This window comes from Vipera ursinii, assembly GCF_947247035.1.
Source record: "Vipera ursinii genome assembly, chromosome: 1".
In the NCBI taxonomy this organism is placed as follows: Eukaryota; Metazoa; Chordata; class Lepidosauria; order Squamata; family Viperidae; genus Vipera; species Vipera ursinii.
Genome location: NC_139512.1, coordinates 1451590 through 1473270, shown reverse-complemented (window position 1 = coordinate 1473270; position 21681 = coordinate 1451590). Strand labels below are relative to the sequence as shown.

Below are 21681 nucleotides of genomic sequence, written 5' to 3'. Positions count from 1 at the left end.
TACTTTATACACTTTTTACACACAAAGCTACTGAATAATCCATAATAATTATATTATATAAAATTAATGGAGGAAGTCCTTGGCTTAAAGCCACAACTGAGCCCAAAATTTCTGTTATTAAGTGAGACATTTGTTAGATGAGTTTTGCTCCATTTTATGACCTTTCTTGCCAGAGTTGTTAAGGGAATCTGGCTTTTTCATTGACTTTACATTTGTAAAGTTAGTAACTTGGTTGTTAAGTGAATCTGGCTTTCCCATTGACTTTGCTTGTCAGAAAGTTGCAAAAGGTGATCACATAACCTCGGGACACTGCAACCGTCATAAATATGAACCAGTTGCCAAGCATCCAATTTTTGATCATGTGACCATAGGATGCTGCAACAACCATAAAAGAGAAGACCAGTCATAAGTCACTTTTTTCAGTGCCGTAACTTCAAACAGTCACTAAATCAGGGGTCTTCAAACTTGGCCCTTTTATGACTTGTGGACTTCAACTCCCAGAATTCCTCAGCCAGCAAAGCTGGCTGAGGAATTCTGGGAGTTGAAGTCCACAAGTCATAAAAGGGCCAAGTTTGAAGACCCCTGCACTAAATGAATGGTTGTAAGGACTTCCTGCACATATTAAGTTGCTGTTTTTTTATTCCAGAAAATTCACAATTATTAATACCAAAACTTACGAAACAAGCTATGGCAGCAAATAGGGCAGCAAATATCCGTGTCTTGTTTTACGCAACCAGCTGCTCACTAGAATTTTTGTGTGTTTTGGGGATCCGGGTCAGGTTTTCGAGATGATGAGCTGAGGTAATAATATCAGGAACTTCCTCATGTTTTATTTGTGTATTCCCAGGAATGAGATATACCTCTCTCTCTCTCTCGTGTGCAACATATTTCACTGAGGGCAGATAATACACGGTTAATTTTTCCTTCCGCGCAACGGAAAATATAAATAAGTAATTTTTTTTAAAAAAAGGACGTAAGGAAATAATTTCCCCTCAGGACCACCCCAGGTAGCCCCTTCTAAAGGAAAAAAAGCTAAAATCAAGGAGGGATATATTTCGGTGAGAGAGAAAAGAGAATGGGGGCGGGGGGCGGGGGAGAAATCGCAAAGGATTTAGCAAGGCAGGCTTACTCAGAAGCCAATCCCTCCGTGAGGTAAAAGGATTACAGCCCTAATCAATCACCGACGTGTCCGCCAATCGCCCAAGACAGGGGTAGGCAACCTCGGCTCTTTTATGACTCACGGACTTCAACTCCCAGAATTCCTGAGTCAGCTACGCTGACTCAGGAATTCTGGGAGTTGAAGTCCGTGAGTCATAAAAGAGCCGAGGTTGCCTACCCCTGGCCCAAGACGACGACGACGACTCCTCGGGCCCGCCCGCAGGAAAACCGGGGGGGAAAGGGGATGGCCCTCCGCGAAGTCACGTTCCTCTCTTATCTGCATATCCCCGCCCCTTTCGGAGCGCTGGTGACGTTGGCCCCGGAGCTGCAAGCAGGTGCTGTTCCCTCGCGCCGCTGCCGCTGCTGCTGCCGCTGCTGCTGCATTAGCTAGGAGACCAGAAGCGCGTTCACGGGGTAAGTGCGCGCCCGGTACAATTCCCCCCTCCCTCATTTTTTTTTTATTAAAAAAAAAAATCTTTTTCTAACCTAGGTAGATAAATGACACTTGATCTGTATTGCCTCTTTTCGTTCGGTTGGCTCCGACGGCGGCATTGCTTTGAAACGGGGTTGACGCGGCGGCGGCGGGGGGGGGGGAGGAGGGAGTGTGTGTGTGTGGGGGGGGGGGCAGGTTGTTAACCTTCATTTGACACGTGTATGAGAAGTGGGGGAAGGGTGCAGCAACTAGATGGGGAGGAATGCGGGTTGGTAAGGGGCGGGGGAGGGGGTTTTTTCAACCAAAGAAATATATCGGGGGTGGGAGGAATGTTGCCGATTTTCCAAAGGGGAAAGAGGTTTTGCATTTTTTAAAAATAAAATAAAATAAAATAAAATAAAATAAAATAAAATAGACGGCCCGGAATGAAACGGGAGATGGGCAATTAAGCCGTGGCCTCGTCGGAGGAGGTTTCGGTGATGCAGATGGTAAACAGGAGGCTCTGGAAGAGAGAGAGCGAAGGGGATGGGGAAAGAGGGAAGCAGCATCGCAGGGTTGCAAAGGGAGCTAGTTCCGGCTCAACTGCTGCTCCTCATTCGGGTGGGCCTTTCTTGCAAGAGAGGGATTGGGCTGAGGGGGGGGGCTGAGGGAAAGAGGGGGCATTTCGTCATAACAGCTCTTTCCCTCCAGGCCAAAAAAAAAAAAGCACCCTCCACAAAGCTTTCCCAGAGGCTCTTCTGTGCCACTTCTGGGTTTTGCTGTGGAGGAGAAATTATGTCGGCAAGATCAGCTTTCTAATGTAATATTGACTTAGAGAGGTCTTTTTCTTCATTCCTCCCCTCCCAAATGCCTGATCTAGTTTTGGGGATCAGCACTTGGTGAACTTCTCCTTTGAAGGTGCACCCTCAATTGCCCGGCTATTGAAGCAATTTCATTCCAAATTTTATTAAGAATGTAGAAAGGGAAAGAAGATTGCTCTCTGTGGTCTCTGTTAAAGGATCTACATTGTAGCTAAAAAAGAGCCCATGGTAGGGTAAAAATACAATTTGGTATCAAACATTATTAATGTCTTGTGGTGAACACATTTACCAGCTTTCCTGAGGCTCAGCCTCTTGCATGCAATGCAGCATTAGGGGCTGCTTTTGCAGATCAAGACAGTGGGGGGAAGGGTACATCACTATGTTTGTTTCATCAGAAGGAGTGTAACAGTCTGGCCAAGCTGCGCTCAGCTATTCCTGCTAGCTTAACAAATTTTTCTTAAACATGCTACTGCCCATGGTTACAATTGCCCATTAATTACAGCAAAAAGGTGGTGTGTGTGTGTGTGTGTCCAGACAGACCGCTTTAAATATTCAATAAGTGGGAAGCATTTGATTCAACATGAAAGCATTTGCAACTTGAGCACACTATGTCAGGCATTGCATGGACAGATAAGGCCAGGCCAAAGGATCCTGCTGGATAACATCGCACTTGGATGTCCTGGGAAACCAATGATTGATATTGAAAAGATTGAATAGCTTGGCGTTGGCCTGTTCTGTTTTCCTTTGCGTTGCCATAAGCTATGATGATGATAATTTGCTTAGACAGCTTTAAAACTGGGTTGGACTTATGAAATGGAGAGAAGAGGCCTGTGTTAATTGCACTGTTGAAATGGAGCTTCCATGTTTGGAAATGGCCAGTAAAACAATTTGCACAGGGGTAATTGGCTACCCAGTATTAGATATGGTGCTGGGCAGGGCAGGAGAACATTCAATTCAAATTAGCAGGATCTTACACAATATGAGTCAAGTATATTCCTGGATTAGAGCAGTCTCCTCAAAACATTGGGTGCTAATAATGAATACCTATAGGAGTTGTCACTTTCATGTCTTGCATAACATTTTCCCCTCTGAGGCACATGCATGAAAGTGAGATGGAGGAAATAGCATTCCATCTTAACAGAATAACAGATTTGGAAGGGACCCTGGAGGTCATCTAGTCCAGCCTCCTGCACAGGCAGGAAACCCTATACCATTTCAGACAAACGGCTGTCCAGTCTCTTAAAAACCTCCAGTGCTGGAGCATCCACAACTTCTGGAGACAAGCCGTTCCACTGATCAAATTGTTCTCACTGCCAGGAAATTTTGCTTTAGTTGTAGGTTGATTCCCTCCTTGATTAGTTTTCATCCTTTGTTTCTTGTCTTGCTTTCAGATCTTGATCTTATCAAGTAATGCTCTTGGCCTAGATTAGACATGTCAAACTCGCGACGTCATGTGACGTCGCGCAACGTATCGGAGCTTTTTTGCCATTGCCAGCAATGGGGTGGGCGTGGCTTCCCGATGATGCATGTGGCCCACGGGCTGGCAGTTTGACACCCCTGGCCTAGATCTTAAGGAAGAAAGGAAATTAAGTTAAGGGATATTAGCTATAGACAGATATTCCTATATATTAGAAAACCCTTTTTTTAAAATCCCATTTATATCCTGCCCTTCTCCGAAGACTCAGGGCGGCTTACAATCTAAAGCACAAATCAATGTGCTTAGCAATAGCCTTCATTCTATGTATATGCCTGCTTATTAGGGTTTTCGGGGGGCCCCCAGCGGCATTATTACAAAGTCAGCTTATTGCCCCCAACAATCTGGGTTTGAAAATGTTACTCAGACATGATGCCATGATCTTGTCCCAGTTTCTGAAAGCCCAGCTGATGAGGTACTATTATGTAAGCCAATTCATTTTGGGAATTATTAGTAGCAACTAGGATTGATGATTGTTTACTACTTCCTGAATCACAGATATCTATCCTTATGTAAGGCATGCTATCACTTTCCTTGTCCATGCTGTGAGCATTACATGGCTGTTGGCCTGATCTAGGGTTCTTCTTGTGTTGATATGCTTCATGAGCTCCTACCTAGAAGATCCCTTATTCAGTAAGTAGTCCTGAAAATTGGAGCCAGTTTCAGACTAATCAGCTTTCAAAGGAGACCCTGCAACTGTCATGAGAACTAGAATCTTTGTTGTCAATTTGACATTTTGTTTAAAGTGGAAATGTCATCTGAAAACCTTCTGCACCAGATATCCAAGCAAATTCAAAAGCTCTGATACTCTTCTTCCATGCTGGAGAACCAAGAGTTACATATGCTGCATTGGCCTATATGCTGTTTTCAGGATTCCCACCCAACTTGCTTCCTCAACACCACATAAGGAGGGTCCCAGTGGCTGTGTTCATGCAGCATACTTACATCAATTAGTGATTTGCTGGGCTTCTACAAGACACCATATCATAAACTAAAAAAAAAAATGGCTTGATCCAAAATGGTAAAGTTGTCTTCAAATGCTACAATGGCCTTAGTGTTCAAGATGATTTGCCATTCAAATATTAACCAGAACCAACCCTGTTTAGCTTTCTAAATCAACTAAGCTAAGGTTTGCTAGGTCCTGTCACCTGCTAAAGTCCTTTGCATAACATACCCCCCACCCCCACCCACCCCCCAAAAATATCTAGCCAACAAAACACTATCTCAGCTTAGCATATTGTACGAATGAATTTGATAGACCCTGACTTGGCCTTGTGAAATATATTGATGAATACAATTCCAGGCAAATGCACATTGTTGTGGGGACATAAGCCTAGAAATTTGATAGCTTCATTTCTTTGCACTAGTCTTGGATTCTGTAAAGGGACATACATATTCTGCTGAAAACAATGCAGCATGGACAGACAGGATCTGCATTTCAATGGCTTGTCTGATTCTGCACCAAAAGTTCCTGGCTGAGGAATTCTGGGAGTTGAAGTCCACAAGTCATAAAAGGGCCAAGTTTGAAGACCCCTGCATTAAGCCATTATATGATCTGTTCAGCATGAACCCAATTGGCTGTTGCTTTTTCTATAATCAAGTTAAGCCAAACATGATTTAGCCCAATCTTTTCCATTGAATCCGACTATGTGCCATGCAGTTTAGTACTTACTGATTGGCAACACAAGTTGCGTTGATTTTCAGACCAAAAAGAGTCTTAACCAGCTGTATTTTGAGAATGAATTTAGATATATATATTTTTTGCACCTCACCATGTGCAGCATCATTGAGCAAAAGCTATTTTAAAAATAGCAATTCTAATATAATTGCTATCCTTATAATAAAAAGAGTGATTTAAACAGAACCACATGAACTTACCTAATGCAAAGTGAGATCTCACATTGGGACAAAGTCTTGGTTTATTAAATTGGCTTATTGGTTATACCACAGTTAGCCAAGTTTCATGGTTTACAAACATGAGTGGTCATGTTCATGGAACATGCTAAAACCAAAACAAATGTAACTATGAATTAGTATATTGTGTGAACCAAGTCACTGAATCAGATGGAGTTTTCCCAGGCCTTGCTTACTTGGTGATGAAACTTCAAATTCTTCCCCTCTCCCCCTTCATATTCATTCTCTTTATCTCCAAACTCAGTGGGTATTCTTTCTTTACCTATATTTTCTTTCCTTGTCTTTTATGAGCCAGATTTACCTATCACCTGGTCTTTATTTCCATTAACTTTTAAAAATTTGGATGCAAAGCAGAACAAGACTGCACTCACATCATTCTGGAAGAGTGTAACTCAAGACTTTATCAGTTCTGCCCTTCCCCCCCCCCCCCCACTTTTACTAAAATTCCTTGTTGCCTAGGTCAGAGGCCCCCAACTTTTTGGGCACCAGGGACCGATTCCGTGGAGAGAGGTTTTTCCTTGGACTGGAGGGGGCATGGTTTTGTGTGCTGCCTGCATCCCACGGATGATGCTTTGCTTGTTTGTGCGGACCGGTTGCTGGCATGCCGCAGCCCAGTACTGATCCACGGACCTGGGGTTGGGGGCCCCTGGTCTAGGTATTTTAATTCCCAAACCAGAATACAGACTCAAGATCAGCTACAGTGCAATCTTTACTTCTTTTCTTGAACAGCTTCAGCACTCTTTTATTTGGGACTTCCTTCCAGACAGATTAGCAAAGAATTTGCATTCTTCTTTAATGGATAAGGATGCTTGTCAATTTGGTACCCACTGGTAAAATACTAGAATTCCCAATTTCATACAAAGAAGATCATAGAGGATTGAATTCAAACCAAAGTTGGAATAACAGCTTTTCTGAAACAGAACATCCCCTGTGCATAATTTAGAAGCACTCCATCTCCCATTCTGCAGAGGTCAAAAATGGAGGCTTCCTTTTAAAATGCTTTTAATGAGCATTTTAATGAGACGTTATTGAAAGGTTGTGCACGTATTCCCAAAGATCAATATATACATAGCATCAGAGGTGTCCACGGGATTTGGTTAAAAAAAGTCAAAATGTGGCCACAATGGTGCAATCCATCTGTTTTTTTATGTATGTCTCACTGACCTTTTTTAATCATACCCTGAGTCACCTCTGCATTTCAGTGAGTGTAACAAATAGAAGGAAAGAGAGACCCGCATTGAGAAATTTACCACCAGATTAAAATTTTACAGTGAGCCAAGATGGCAAAAGATTAAAACTTAGCAGTGGGCCAAAGTGACAGAAGAATCAATATTTTTTTTATTTCCAAAAATCTTTCACTCCAGTGATTTGACTCAGTTTTATATGTCACCAGTGACCAAGGAAAGGACAAAATGAGCGGCCAACAGTCTTAGGGCTGCTTTGCTGTAACTGAGCTTCCCACATTTTTTTCCCCTTTTGATGAAACAAGACAAAGCATACCTCTAAAATTCGATTTTGCATTGATTAATAGGACGGCCTGAATTCTGATCTCCTCTTTAATCTCATTTTCTTGTTATCATTTTGGATTTGTCTTTTTCATCACAGAACACCCAAAGCCAGGATGAGGCATTCATCTTGGGAACATCTGCTAAAGAGCTCAGTGGGAAAAAACACAGCTGACTCAGAGCAAAACGGAGACTGCCTTCCAGCTGCTCCCACCAAGCATTGCTTAGCAGTTCCCTGCTGCAAAAAACTGAGGCTGTTTAGCTGTAGCTAAACCTTGTATTTGAGATTGGCCTTTAAGAAGATGTGAGAGGAATCCAGCTAAATCCTTCTTAGGCCCTAGGCATTATTTCAACCCCTTCGTTTGCTTTGTGTAATGAAAGTAAACCATGGGCTGTTTAATTAGCTAAATGATTGTATTGGGTGGTGTGTCTGCTATAATGAAAAGAGAAGGTAGGCATATCTAGGGTGCAGTGTATAAGAACAAGTGGTTTTGAAAAAAAATTCCTCCCCCCAAAAGTGTGGGAAGTGTAGACCTCTGAAATAACAGAATAACAGAGTTGGAAGGGACCTCGTAGGTCTTCCAGTCCAACTCCCTGCTCAGGCAGGAAAGGCCTATACCACAGGTAGGCAACCTCGGCTCTTTTATGACTCATGGACTTCAACTCCCAGAATTCCTGAGTCAGCATAGCTCAGGAATTCTGGGAGTTGAAGTCCATGAGTCATAAAAGAGCCGAGGTTGCCTACCCCTAGCCTATACCATTTCAGACAAATGGTTGCCAGTCTCTTCTTAAAAACGTACAGTGTTGGAGCATCCACAACTTCTGGAGGCAAGTTGTTCCACTGATCAATTGTTCTAATTGTCAGGAAATTTCTCCTTAGTTCTAGGTTGTTTTTCTCCTTGATTAGTTTCCATCCATTGCTTCTTGTCCTGCCTTCAGATGCTTTGGAGAATAGTGTGACTCCCTCTTCTTTGTGGCAACCACTGAAATATTGAAACACTGCTATGATGTCACACCTAGTCCTTCTTTTCACTAATCTCGACTTACCCAATTCCAGCACCTGTTCTTTATATGCTTTAGCCTCTAGTCCCCTAATCGTGTTGCTGTGTTTGTTTCTAGAGTCTCAACAACTTTTTTACATCATGGCGACCAATGCTGGATGCAGTATGCCAAGTGTGGCCTTGCCAAGTGTGGCCTTACCAAGGCATTATAAATTGGTTTTAACACTTCACATGATCTTGATTCTATCCCTCTGATAATGCAGCCTAGGATAATTGTTACTACCATCAACAGACATGTAAGAAAAGTCTGTAGGTGGATCAAAATGAACCCATTACATCTGGCATTCTGTTTGCTATCGTGCCCAGTCAGATATTCCCACACAAAACAAGCTTATAGTTCTTTTGGTGTTGGGTACTTGTAACAAGGGCAAGAAGCTCACAACATTATGTTGGTGTTTTCGATTTTATATCTTTTTCTGTGAACAAGGCTGGAACAATTGCTCAGTGCTAAGAAAATTACCAACTCTGTTGTCTCAGCTGTACAGACGAAACAGAAATAAAGTGCATTCAGTTTAATAATAGCAGTCGGTGCACGTTTAAATAATGAATAAAATCAACACAATGCACTTTTAAATAATCTGTTCCACAAGCTTTCTGAAACAAAAAAAAAAGTTGATGCTCTCTGAAAATGTTTCCATTTATGTGGTTTGGTTGACCGCTCAGAGACAGGAGCTCCATAAAATAACCCTGTTACCCAAAAGGCACTGTTCCAAGATGCAGGGCTTTTTTTGTCGTAGAACGCTCAGAACGGAGTTCCAGCACCTTTTTTGGATGGAACCTTGTAGGATCTATGACATGTATGAGTTCCGGCACCTTTTTCTTTTACAAAAAAAGCATTGCCAAGATGGAATCTATATCAGCAACGGTGACGGCACCAGTTAAGGAAGAGCAATGCATCTTAACTGATTTAAGTGTTAGGTTCCAGTTGATGAGCTGTATCAGTTTGAATAACTCTGACATAGACCAAATGATGATCCAATGCCAATGAAATTCAGCAGCAAAACTGGCTGATTATCTGATTATTCTTAATCCTTGTGCACTTTCCAAAGCAACCTGAAATCAGCCTTCCAAAGCTTTGCCATTTTGCCAATGAAATTCATCCTTGGGATTTTTGCCCTTTGGGGCACTTGGGATCTTTGCCCTTTGGGGCACTTGGGATCAGGGAGGATGAAGGTAGAAATGGGAATTGTTGGCTTTCCAATCAGAGAGCTTAATTGCAACCTTGACTGCTGAAAAGTTGCCTGCCATAGTGCTAACTTGATTATCCTTGGGTAATAATCCAGATAGCTTTCCCTTTTTAAAAGAGAATTATTCTTTGAAAGGTAAGATAATTGATGACCAAAGAAGAGGCGGACGCAATCTTCTCTACATTTTGGAAAGTGTTTTGGGGATGTGGCATGATTTTGAGACAGTAGAGACTTGGTGCAAATTGAAGGACTAGACCAGGGGTAGGCAACCTTGGCTCTTTATGACTCGTGGACTTCAACTCCCAGAATTCCTGAGGGAAATAGAGAGGGAATTTTTGATGATGTAACCTGAGATTTGTACAAAAGATTTTGTTATTGGACGTTTGATTACCCAATCACCATGTTGCTTCCTAATTATTTGGATGTAAAATTGGAAAATTAATAAAACTTGTTTTTTTAAAAAAATTGGTCACTTGGCAATCAGCATGTACTTAGAATAGCTGCAGTGTTCCAGAGTCACGTGATCGCCATTTGCAACCTTCCCAACTGGTTTCCAACAAGGTCAGTGGGAGAAGCTGGATTCATTTGATGGCCACCTGATCCATTTAACAGCTGCAGTGATTTCGCTTAGCAACCATGGCAAAAATAAAGGAATTTAAATCAGGCACAACTCACTTAACAAGTTCATTGCTTTGCAACGGAGATTCTGGTCCCAATTTTAGTTGTAAGTCGAAGACTGTAATTCATTTTTAGCTCAGTCTACATTACAATATTAAATATGTTCGAGCACCTGTATATGTAGACTAACAAGACAAATAAATAACATCGCTGAATGTGGATGGTACTTATCAAAAATAATTTAAGAAAATTAGCAGTGATTTTTCTTTTAAATGTTTTTAAAAATCCGCGGTGGGCTTAAGTTCAGCCAGATTCCATAAAATAGCTTGGGAAATAACTTGAGAAGAAAATAGCCTTAAAGGCTCTTGGGGATCTATCATTAATCTTAAAGAATCAGAGGACGTGGTTTTCTTTTTTTTCCCCCATCTTATTGGGCAAAGGACAGTCAGACACCCCCAGTTGCAAATTGCGTGGTGTTTTCTGCCCCATCCTTTTCCTTCACCCTCCTCCAACTCTTTCCCAGATGGCTTCTGCAACAGATGCTCGCCATGGCCAAAAGGAGTCCTCAGACCAGAACTTTGACTACATGTTCAAGATCCTGATCATCGGGAATAGCAGCGTTGGGAAGACTTCCTTCCTCTTCCGGTACGCCGATGACTCCTTCACTCCGGCTTTCGTCAGCACCGTTGGCATTGACTTCAAAGTGAAAACCATCTATCGCAATGACAAGCGTATTAAACTGCAAATCTGGGTAAGGAAGCAGATGGAAGCTGTCTTGCCTTATAGCAGTGTTTCTCAACTTTAGCAACTTTAAGACATGCTGCCTGGGGAATTCTGGGTGTTCAGGTCCACATGTTTTAAAGTTGCAAAGGTTGAGGAAAAACTGCCTTGCAGGATTGCTTGCAAACTTTACCAGAATAATTTCTTTCTGGCAGAAAATATTGCCAGCGGAAGGATCGAGGTCCCTGGGATGGCTGGGAAAGAGCTCGAAGGGGTCAAAGATCTTGCCAACTGAATTAAACAATATACAGTTGCAAGAAAAAGTATGTGAACCCTTTGGGATTACGTGGAGTTTTGCATGAATTGGCCATAAAATGCGCTCTAAACGTCATGTAAGTCACAACAATAGAAAAACACAGTCTGCTTAAAATAATACTACACAAACATTATCATGTTGTCATGTTTTAATTGAACATAAGATGGAAACATTCACAGTGCAGGGTGGAAAAAGTATGTGAACCTTTGGACTTAATAACTGGTTGACCCTCCTTTGGCAGCAATAACCTCAACCAAACGTTTCCTGTAGTTGCAGATCAGACCTGCACAACGATCTGGAGTAATTTTGGACCACTCCTCTGCACAAAACTGTTTCAGTGTAGCAATATTCTTGGGATGTCTGGTGTGAATCGCTCTCTTAAGGTCATGCCACAGCATTTCAATCGGGTTGAGGACAGGACTCTGACTGGGCCACTCCAGAAGGTGTATTCTGTTCTGTTGAAGCCATTGTTTTGTTGAATTACTTGTATGCTTTGGGTCATTGTCCTGTTGCATCACCCATCCTCTGCGGAGCTTCAGTTGGCGAACAGATGGTCATACGTTTTCCTGCAAAATGTCCTGATAAACTCTGGAATTCATTTTCCCATCAATGACAACAATCCGTCCAGGCCCTGAGGCAGCAAAGCAGCCCCAAACCATGATGCTCCCTCCGCCATGCTTTACAGTGGGGATGAGGTTTTGATGTTGGTGTGCTGTGCCTTTTTGTCTCCACAGATAGTGTTGTGTGTTTTTCCCAAACAACTCAATTTTGGTTTCATCTGTCCATAGTATATTTTGCCAGTAGTGCTGTGGAACATCCAGGTGCTCTTTTGCAAACTTCAAACGTACTACAATATTTTTTTTGGACAGCAATGGCTTCCTCCGTGGTGCCCTCCCATGTACTCCATTCTTGTTTAATGTTTTCCTTATTGTAGATGTGTCAACAAAAATGTTAGCATGTGCCAGAGATTTCTGTAGGTCTTTAGCTGACACTCTAGGATTCTTCTTTACCTCATTAAGCATTATGCGCTGTGCTCTTGCAGTCATTTTTACAGGACGACCACGCCTAGGGAGAGTAGCAACAGTGCTAAACTTTCTCCATTTGTAGACAGTCTGTCTTACCGTGGACACATGAACATCAAGGCTTTTGGAGATACTTTTGTAACCCTTTCCAGCTTCATGCAAGTCAACAATTCTTGATCGTAGGTCTTCTGAGAGCTCTTTTCTGCGAGGCATGGTTCACATTAGACAGTGCTTCTTGAGACCAGTAAACCCAAAACAGGTGTGTGTTTTTAAAGGGCAGGACAGCTGTCAGCAACACATCCAATATCATCACACTGGTTGGAGTCAAGGTTGGCTCACTCCTGGCTCCAATTAGCTCTTGGAGAAGTCATTAGGCTAGGGGTTCACATACTTTTTCCACCCTGCACTGTGAATGTTTCCATCTTATGTTCAATTAAAACATGACAATAGCTAATGTTTGTGTAGTATTATTTTAAGCAGTCTGTGTTTTTCTATTGTTGTGACTTACATGACGTTTAGAGCACATTTTATGGCCAATTCATGCAAAACTCCACGTAATCCCAAAGGGTTCACATACTTTTTCTTGCAACTGTAAATATAATTAGACTAGTGCTCTCTTTTTGTGTGAGGAAGTGTCAGCCCTTCCAGATCAAGCAGGCAGGAAATATGATCAAATCTGATGAAATGTGCACTAGGAGCAGAGGGGGAGAATTTAACCAACTCATAGCTTCTCCAGAAAGACGCACAAATCAAGAGACCAAGTGGTCCTAAACTGGCTGGAGAGGAGAGAAGAGATTCAGGGTAACCACATCCTAGAATATCTCAGGATAAAGAGCCGTGGTAGCACAGTGGTTAGGATGCTGTATTGCAGGCTCATTCTGCCAACTGCCAGCAGTTCAATTCTCACCACGTCAAGGTTGACACTGCCTTCCATCGTTCCAAGGTTGGTAAAATGAGGAGCCAGATTGTTGGGGACAATAGGCTGACTCTGTAAACCTCTTAGAGAGGGCTGTAAAGCACCATGAAGTGGGATATAAGGCTAAGTGCTATTGCTATTGGTATATTTAATAGTTGAGAAATTTATAGCTTTAGTTTGTCAAGATTCTGTCTATTAGGTGTAAGCAAATAAAGGACTGGACTTAATTGGCTCTCACTGTCTTGTCATGGGGCTTAGGCCTGATACCAGAGGAGCTAATTCTACTTTATTGTAAGGCTTCATTAATAGAATCTTGCAATACTGTCTCTTTTTACACTGTCTCTTTTTACAGCCTGCTCAATTAGGACAGGTCCTTCCTAACTTTCTTTCTCTGACGTTAAGCAAATGTAGGTTCCTCCATCTATCTGATCAGTATCTCTTCCCCCCCATCTCTCAAGATCACTCCCACATACCATTACATTAAGGTTCTTGTTAAATAATATTGAATTACCTTTCAGTGCTGTTATAAGGATTACAAAAAATACTCTGAAAACTTTGAGTCCATTTGAGTTGGATGGCTAATACATTTAAATAACTTTTTTTAAAAAAAACATCTTTTTTTGGAAAATGAAAGCATGCTTAGGTTTTCATTACCATCGCAAGAAATAGTCCTTGTATAATAACTGACCACAATTAGGGGGAAACATTTAGAGTAAAAATTCCCGACCTTGGCAACCTTCCCAACCATACTTCTGTTTTCCAAAAAAAAAATATGTCCTCCCTGCCCCCCAGCATATGGATTTTAACTCCCAGAATTCTACAGCTATTACTAAGAATTCTGGGAGTTGAAATCCATTCACCTTCAATTTGCTAAGATAGGGAAACATTGCAGAGTATGGCAATTCCATAAGATACTTGTAAATACTATAACAAGTACTTCAAAGCCACTTTTTGTTTTTCTCAGGATACAGCAGGGCAGGAACGATACCGGACTATCACCACTGCCTATTATCGAGGGGCAATGGGTTTCATTTTGATGTATGACATCACCAATGAAGACTCCTTTAATGCTGTCCAGGATTGGTGAGTCAAAGTTTCTATGACTAGCTTTAATTAATTCTGAAATTTATAATAATTTTAATATTCAGATGTTTTCCAAGGATTATTTTGAACAAAGGCAGCTGGCATTTGAACAACCCATGGATCAAATTGACATCTTCAGTGTGTTTACTTATCACTTTCTATCCAACCTTCCCAAAGTTTATTTTTATTCGTTTTATTTGTATGCCACTGTTATTATTTTTACAAAATAACTCAAGGCAGTGAACATATCCAACACACTTTCCTTCTCCTATTTTCCCCACAACAACTCTGAAGTGTGTTTTGCTGAGAGAGAGGGACTGGCCCAGAGTCACCCAGCCGGCTTTCATGGCTAAAGCAGAACTAGAAGTCACGATCTCCTGTTTTCAAACCTGGTGCCTTAACCACTAGACTAAACTGGTTCTCTTTCTGAGTTGCTTATATCTTTCTAGCAACACCTTGTGGTTACTTTTGTCTTATTTAATTTAGGTAGGACAGAATAGAAAAGTATAAAATGCCTTAAATGCTAATTAGGTAATCTTTGTTTAGCAACTGCAATTGGGGCCAGCAATTCAGTCATTAAGGAAAGCGGTTGCTAAGTGAAAAACCATGTGAACTGCAACAGTTCAAGTTTACTTAAGCTTTTTTTTTTGCTTTTATAGTGTCAAAAGGCTATGACCCCAAACAGCCAGGTGAGCCCAAATAGTAGGCAAGGTTTCTGAAACTCGATTTGCGAGGAAGAGACTGGACATCTATTTATCTGAAATAGTATAGGGCAGTGATGGCGAACCTTTTAGAGACCGAGTGTGCAAACCGCAACCCAAAACCCACTTATTTATTGCAAAGTGCCAGGGGCGCATCAGCATTATGGTGCCCTTGGGGGGTGGGGCAGGGAGGCGCCTCTGAGTGCCGCCTCTGGCACGGAAAAACCAGGGGTGCAAAAATGGGCCACCGTGTTGCAAGGCGCTGATAAAAGGCACTGCACCACGCAAGAAGAGGGCCGGGCTAGTGAGTATCACGCAGGCACTAGCCCCACCCCATTTGCAGCGCATGCAAGCTCGCAGCCCCATGTGCACACGCACACATGTAAAATGCTTCTTCCTCCCTTTTCTTCCAGTCCGCCAATCGACAATGGTTGGTGACCTCTGCTCTACCATCTCTACTCGAGCTTGCTAATTGGCCGCTTTGCCTCCTTTGTGCTGGGCGGGCCTCCTGCTCTGGGTGGCGGTGGCAACCTGATGGACCTGCTGCTGGTGGCAGCGGCGCGCGTGCCAACAGAGAGGGCTCAGAGTGCCGCCTCTGGCACGCGTGCCATAGGTTTGCCACCACTGGTATAGGGGCTCCTGCTTGAGTAGAGGGTTGGCGTAGAAGACTTCCAAGGTCCCTTCCAACTCTTGATGATGACGAAGAAGCCAGCCAAAAGGATAAATCTTATAGCCCTTTCCCCCCACTTCTCTGCTCTTTGGAATGCTTTCCCCATTGCTGGGATAATTAGCAAGCAGGTTAATATTTGTATTTACATTTATTGGAGAGGAAGGGGTTACAAGAAAATAAGCAGGCACACACAATGAAAAGAATGTGCTAGCACTGGCTGTTTGCCTAGTGCGCTGGGTCTCTATGCAGCCAAATGCTTAAGAGGCAAAATACAAATCTTCGGCGTGAAATTGATTAGGGCCTTGTCAGTTAGAGGCAGCACTTGGGAGGCAGTCCAGAGTTCTAATCAATTAATTAAGGTCAGAGAGAGCTGAGCTTGTTAACTTGGGGTGAGTATTTTCTAGGGAAATAATGTGCTGCTGAAAAAAGCAGCACCGGGAGAGATATCTTTTTGATGCAATCTCTCCTCTCTGTGAGGAGAGGGGGATTAAAAAAAAAACAGGCACAAGAGACAATGCCTATTAACTGACTGTAATGGTGAACAGGTGACTGAGAGATGCTCAAAGGTTATACGTGTGGGCATTGGCTGCAAAGTTGCTTTTTCTTCATTGTCGTGCCTGCAAATTGAGCCGTGGTGACGCGGGGGTTAGAATGTACTATTGCAGGCAAGCTCTGCCCACAACCAAGAGTTCAATCCTGATGGGGCTCAAGGTCGATTCAGCCTTCCATCCTTCCAAGGTTGGTAAAATGACCCAGATTGTTGGGGAAAATAAGCTGACATTTGTAAACCACTCAGAGAGTGCTGTAAAGCACTGTGAACTGGTATATAAGTCTAAGTGCGGTTGTCATTGCTATTGCAAATGACTGCTCTTTGAGGCAGCTGCTAAACAAGGACTACCAGTATTTTATTGCATTCCTGTTGATTTGAGCAAGAATTTGAGTAGTGTATCTTCATGATGAATCCCTAGGTAGATGATGCCTGTATTAGGTCCAACCAAATGACATACATGTAGCTTAGTTTTTAGACTTTCCTTGCTTCTTTTGTATCTTATTTTTTGAATAATTGTGTTTGAAGGCTTCTCCAGAATTCAAAAACTTGCACACCCTTTTGTGACATTTTGTTGGATCCCAATAAAAATCTTGCCTGCCTATGGACATTTTCCCCCTGGAACAAACATGCTTCTGATTACTTTTATGAGTATAGCTGAAATATGCTCTTGTTTTTCCCTCCCATTCCTACACTAAGAAGTACTGACTGAATATAACTGAGTTTGTCACTCCAACTTCAGGTCAACTCAAATCAAAACCTACTCGTGGGATAATGCCCAGGTGCTGTTGGTGGGTAACAAGTGTGACATGGAAGATGAGAGGGTTGTGTCATCAGAACGAGGACGTCAGCTTGCTGAGCACTTGGGTAAGTGAACAACAATTGGAATGATGTATATTTGAGCTATAAAGATGAGTTTGATAAATAATATAGAAGTGGAATTTCAAGTCTTCAGGGTTCAGGGAAAAAATTGCCACCAGGAAAACAGAGGCTTTATATGGCTAGTGTGAATTAAATAAATTGTGCAAAACAGATTTATATAAGAGATACATTTGCATAATATATGCACAGTGTATAGAAAAAATGTAGGTAGCTAATCTTTTTGGAACCATAGATAGGAAGCTGTTATTAAATGAATTAGATGTAGGTTCAAGTTAAAAAAAATAAGACATTTGTTACAACATCTATCAGTAGTTTCTAAGATTGGTTGCTGAGATGTCTTTAAAAGATTAGATAATTTAACAGAGGAAGTACAGGGAATAAATGGTATATCACCTAAAAGAGATCTTGAAACTTTAGAAATTCTGTTTTAATTATTAGCTGATACTGTTGTTTCAAGACCTGTTTATGGCTGGATCCTTATTAGATACAAAATGCTGAACTTTATTAACTCATCTTGATGTTCTGGATTTCATAAAATATTTATAACAGAAGGGAGATATCTTTTCAGGTACTTAAAGAAGGCCATTACACCTGTCCATTCTCAAGGATAAACGGTTCGTGGTCCTTCAGTTACTCTTCACAGGACTTAATTTCTAGTCTTCTGATCTTCATTCTTTTCCCTCAACCTCTTGCAATTTCTCTGAATCCTTTTTAAATATGGTGCCCATATTTTAACAATACTTAAGGTGAGGTAACACTAACAGTTCATGATTGACCATCTACACCAGGGGTAGGCAACCTCGGCTCTTTTATGACTCATGGACTTCAACGCTGACTCAGGAATTTTGGGAGTTGAAGTCCATGAGTCATAAAAGAGCCGAGGCTGCCTACCCCTGATCTACACTATTTGCACTTTCAGTTTTGGCAGCTAAATTACAATGCTTGTTCCTATTCCGTTTGCAAGCAACTTCTATTCCAAGGTTTTTTTCATAGGTACAGCTGCCAAGCCAGCTTTATCTCTCTATTTAATTTTTATTTTCCAGGTGAATAACTTTGCATTAATTTTAATTCTTTCCCTTTCTACCCATGATGCTAACATATCAAATTATTTTATTTCAGTCTTCTCTTCATTCTGTCCTTTATTTATTAAATTTACATGCCACCCATCTCACTAGACTGCTACTTAATTTTCCCACTCATTTGTGTCATCTGCAAATTAGATTAACTATTTTTTTTTATGCCCCTTCATGCTAATCATGAATTAAAGATGATGAGTACAAAGCTTAGGATTGAAGCTTGGTTGTCTTATTAGACAGATCTCTCTGGTTCAATAAATTTATAATATCTCTCCGATGTGATTTTGAGTCATCGACGTATTCAGCTTGCTCTTAACAAGCTTGCTAATGAGAACGTTACAAGGCATTTTCTCAATGCTTTGCTGAAATCGAGATATATTATGTCTATGTCATTCACACAGTCTACCAAGAAAGTTACTAAGTTTATAAAAAGGGTAAGGCTCGTTAGGCAAAACCTGTTCTTAACAAAATACACACTGACCTCTGGTCAATCACTTCACTGTTTGCAAGAGGCTGATGGAATTCTTTTTTTACCCACCCACCACCACCACCACCTCGGAAATAAATTTGTTCCTTGATTTTCCTCAAGGCCTTCTGACTGTCCCGTGTTCCTCCTTCCTGTTCTTGTACATGCATTTTTGTCTTTTTGTCTTTTCCCTTCCTCCAGGATTTGAGTTCTTTGAGGCCAGCGCGAAGGACAACATGAACGTGAAACAAACCTTTGAACGTTTGGTCGATATCATTTGCGAAAAGATGTCTGAGTCACTGGATGCAGCTGATCCAGCTGTGACCGGTGCCAAGCAGGGCCCACAACTGACCGATCAACAGGCTCCCCCGCACCAGGATTGTGCCTGTTAAGAGACTTTGGTGTGGATGCCCTGACTTTTCCTGTCCCACCCACCTTGCCTGCCTCATGTCTTGCAGTAATCAGAGCCCCTAGATTCTTGACAGTTTGTGCTCTCTGTCTGCCCTACCGCCGCCGCCACCACACACCATTTAGCTGTCCCATTGCTTATCCTTTTGGGGTAGGTGGTCGAGACTCAAACCCAGAGCTTCTCCACCTCTCTGCGTGGGCCTTTGAATGCTTCAAAAGTTTCTCCCTTTAATCTTTGGGTGGATAGAAGCTCTATCTTCCTGTATTCCCCCTTCCCCGGGATCAGAACTAATCAGCGTGAAAAACGGGGTGGGGGCAGCGCTAGAACTTTTAACTGTTCTTAGTGGGTTTTATTTATTTATATATTTATAATGTTCCCATTTACACATTTGAACATCCTTTCCCTCTTCCTGCTTCATAAGCGCCATGATCCCACTGCATTTTCCTGCACTCAGTATGGACAAAAATAGGCTGAAGCTGATGTCCCAAGATTCAAGGAGATCTGGCTGTGTCTCTATAGGAAGTAAAATATACCTGTCGGAAGCATCTCTTTCTTTCTTCCTGACCAGTGATCACGGGCTATAGAGAAAAAAATAAAATTGTTCAGGCAAACTGAGTTATCTGGAAACTATCCCATTGCCAGCTCTGAATTGGGCTAGATTTTGTAATGCTGTGAAGTGAGATTGACCTCAATGCTCCCTCTGGCTTAGCTCCAGGTCATGCCTGCTTCTTGCGTGCTGTTTCCTCTACCGTGAATGAAAATAATAGGTTTTAAGGTGAAAGCCTTTCTTCACAGAACGGCAAGAATTTCCAGCTTAAAACTGTACTTCTGCTCACGTCGGATTCTAAGGCATTACGATCACTCTAGGTCTAGTTGAACCTGGTCACTTAGCAAGAAGAGGCTTGCACGGGTAGATCCTTTCCCATTCAGATAGAAGAGGAGGAAGGCCTTCCTGTATTTAGAAGGGGACCGTATTTGGAGAAAGGACAGAGTAGACCCTTTTGCTCAACCAGCAAGGAATTTGTAACGGTGGGATTGCTCTCCTACTTGCAGTCTGCTATGGCCTAGTCTACACCCAGATTTTTCCAGCTTCTCTCCTTGAGAAAGACAGGGCTAAATTGGAACCAAGGCTCATTGGCTGGCTGGTTATAGGAAAGAGGTTGGGCTATGTGTAGCAAAGCTCCTCACCTGCCCGGCAACACTGAAGGTGAAAGTAGATTGGAGAAGTTCTGCTGCCATTCAGTTGCCCAGCAGACGTTGGTTCTCCCACTTTCAACTTGCCGAGTGTATATACACCTGCTTGCTCCTCTTCCCGTCTTCCTCAGTGTACAGAAAATGAAAACGGAAAAAAAAGCAATCTCTCCGGTTACATGTAAATAGAAGTAGCTGGTGATGTTATGTGTGTATGGAACTTTCATTGCTGTGTTGTGATTTGTGTTGGTGTTTTTAGTTTGTTATTTTTAAAATAAGTCACCCTACCTGGTGGGTTTTCACGGAACTATGTATTTATTTAAGAGGAGAAAGGCGGAGAGGCAGCTGGAAAACCCGTCTCGGCTGATCTAAAAGCCACATGAGAAAGTCAAAGAGTTCTTTGTCATTTTGGAATGGTTTCTCCACTGCCTGCCTTTCCTAAACAGACTTGAGTTTGCAGGAGTTAAGTTGAACCTGATGTTACATTCCCCTCAGTCCAGCATCCTCTTTCCCTAGCATGGACTGGGGCAGGTTGTGGTTGAATTCTATCAACAGCCACTGTTACCTTACTCCTACCCATACTCCTATTCCCCCTTCCCCATTGCTATCCTTAATTTATTTTTCATGGAAGCTCTATAAGTTTGTTTTACAAATTCTTAGACACCATCTGCTCTCTCTCTCTCTCTCTCTCTCTCTCTCTCTCTTTGAAGTTTACTTTTATGGAAAAATATGCTGTACTGTATTTAACAAAACAAAACCTGTCAGAAGTGTCAAATAAATTCAGTTTCCTAAAATGAGCAAACAAAAATCACTGTACTAAGGAGATATTGTGAAGAAATAAAATGGCTAATCACAAAAGTTTGATGTCAGAGTTACTGTGAAGGAAATACAGTATAATTTTGCCAGAAACCGTGGTAGTTAGGGTTCAGTTAAAACTATCAGGGATGTAGATAAAAAAATACTTTCCCAGTCTAGATCATTCAAAGAGGTACTTACAGTACAGTATACATATTCAGATCCACCAGATTCATCGATAAGGAAATATAATCATGTGGGAGAATAACTGCACAGTTAGCTGGCTTTATCTTCTTGTAGATAGAAAGACTTGGTGGTTACAATTTATTATTGCATTTTGCAGAGGTGCAGCATTGACCTTTTCTGAAGAATCAGTGTTCAGGAACCTCTGGAATAATTTCCATTTATCTTGTGTACCATGTCAGTCTGCCCACCATAGCTGTGGTCCAGCAGATTTCCTATAACTTGTGGACTTCAACTCCCAGAATTCCTGAGCCAGTGCTTATACCACTGAATATTCAAGTGCTGCTATAATGATGTCCCTCAAGAGCCAGAAATGACTGATTGATGGAACAAAATTATGGATAAGTTGAAAGTACTGATTGATTTATGATCTGTGCATGTATCTCCTACAGTTTTGGCTGGTTGTCAAAGCAAATTGCAGGTTTGTTTCAAACCACTTTGGAGGAATTGGAGAGTGAAAATAGTGAGAGCTTGAAATTCCCCTGGGTCAAGTT

The 21681-nt window shown here is 41.8% G+C and overlaps 1 protein-coding gene across 1 annotated transcript; it reads left to right on the top strand.

The window, feature by feature from the left end:
* Positions 1 to 1456: 1456 nt before the first annotated feature.
* On the top strand, positions 1457 to 20996 carry RAB3A (RAB3A, member RAS oncogene family). Its single transcript, XM_083349445.1, has 5 exons — positions 1457 to 1572; positions 10674 to 10901; positions 14089 to 14207; positions 16868 to 16992; positions 18751 to 20996. The coding sequence occupies exons 2-5, from the start codon at positions 10674 to 10676 to the stop codon at positions 18939 to 18941; spliced, it is 663 nt and encodes a 220-aa protein (XP_083205571.1). The 5' UTR covers positions 1457 to 1572; the 3' UTR covers positions 18942 to 20996.
* The last annotated feature ends 685 nt before the right edge of the window (positions 20997 to 21681 follow it).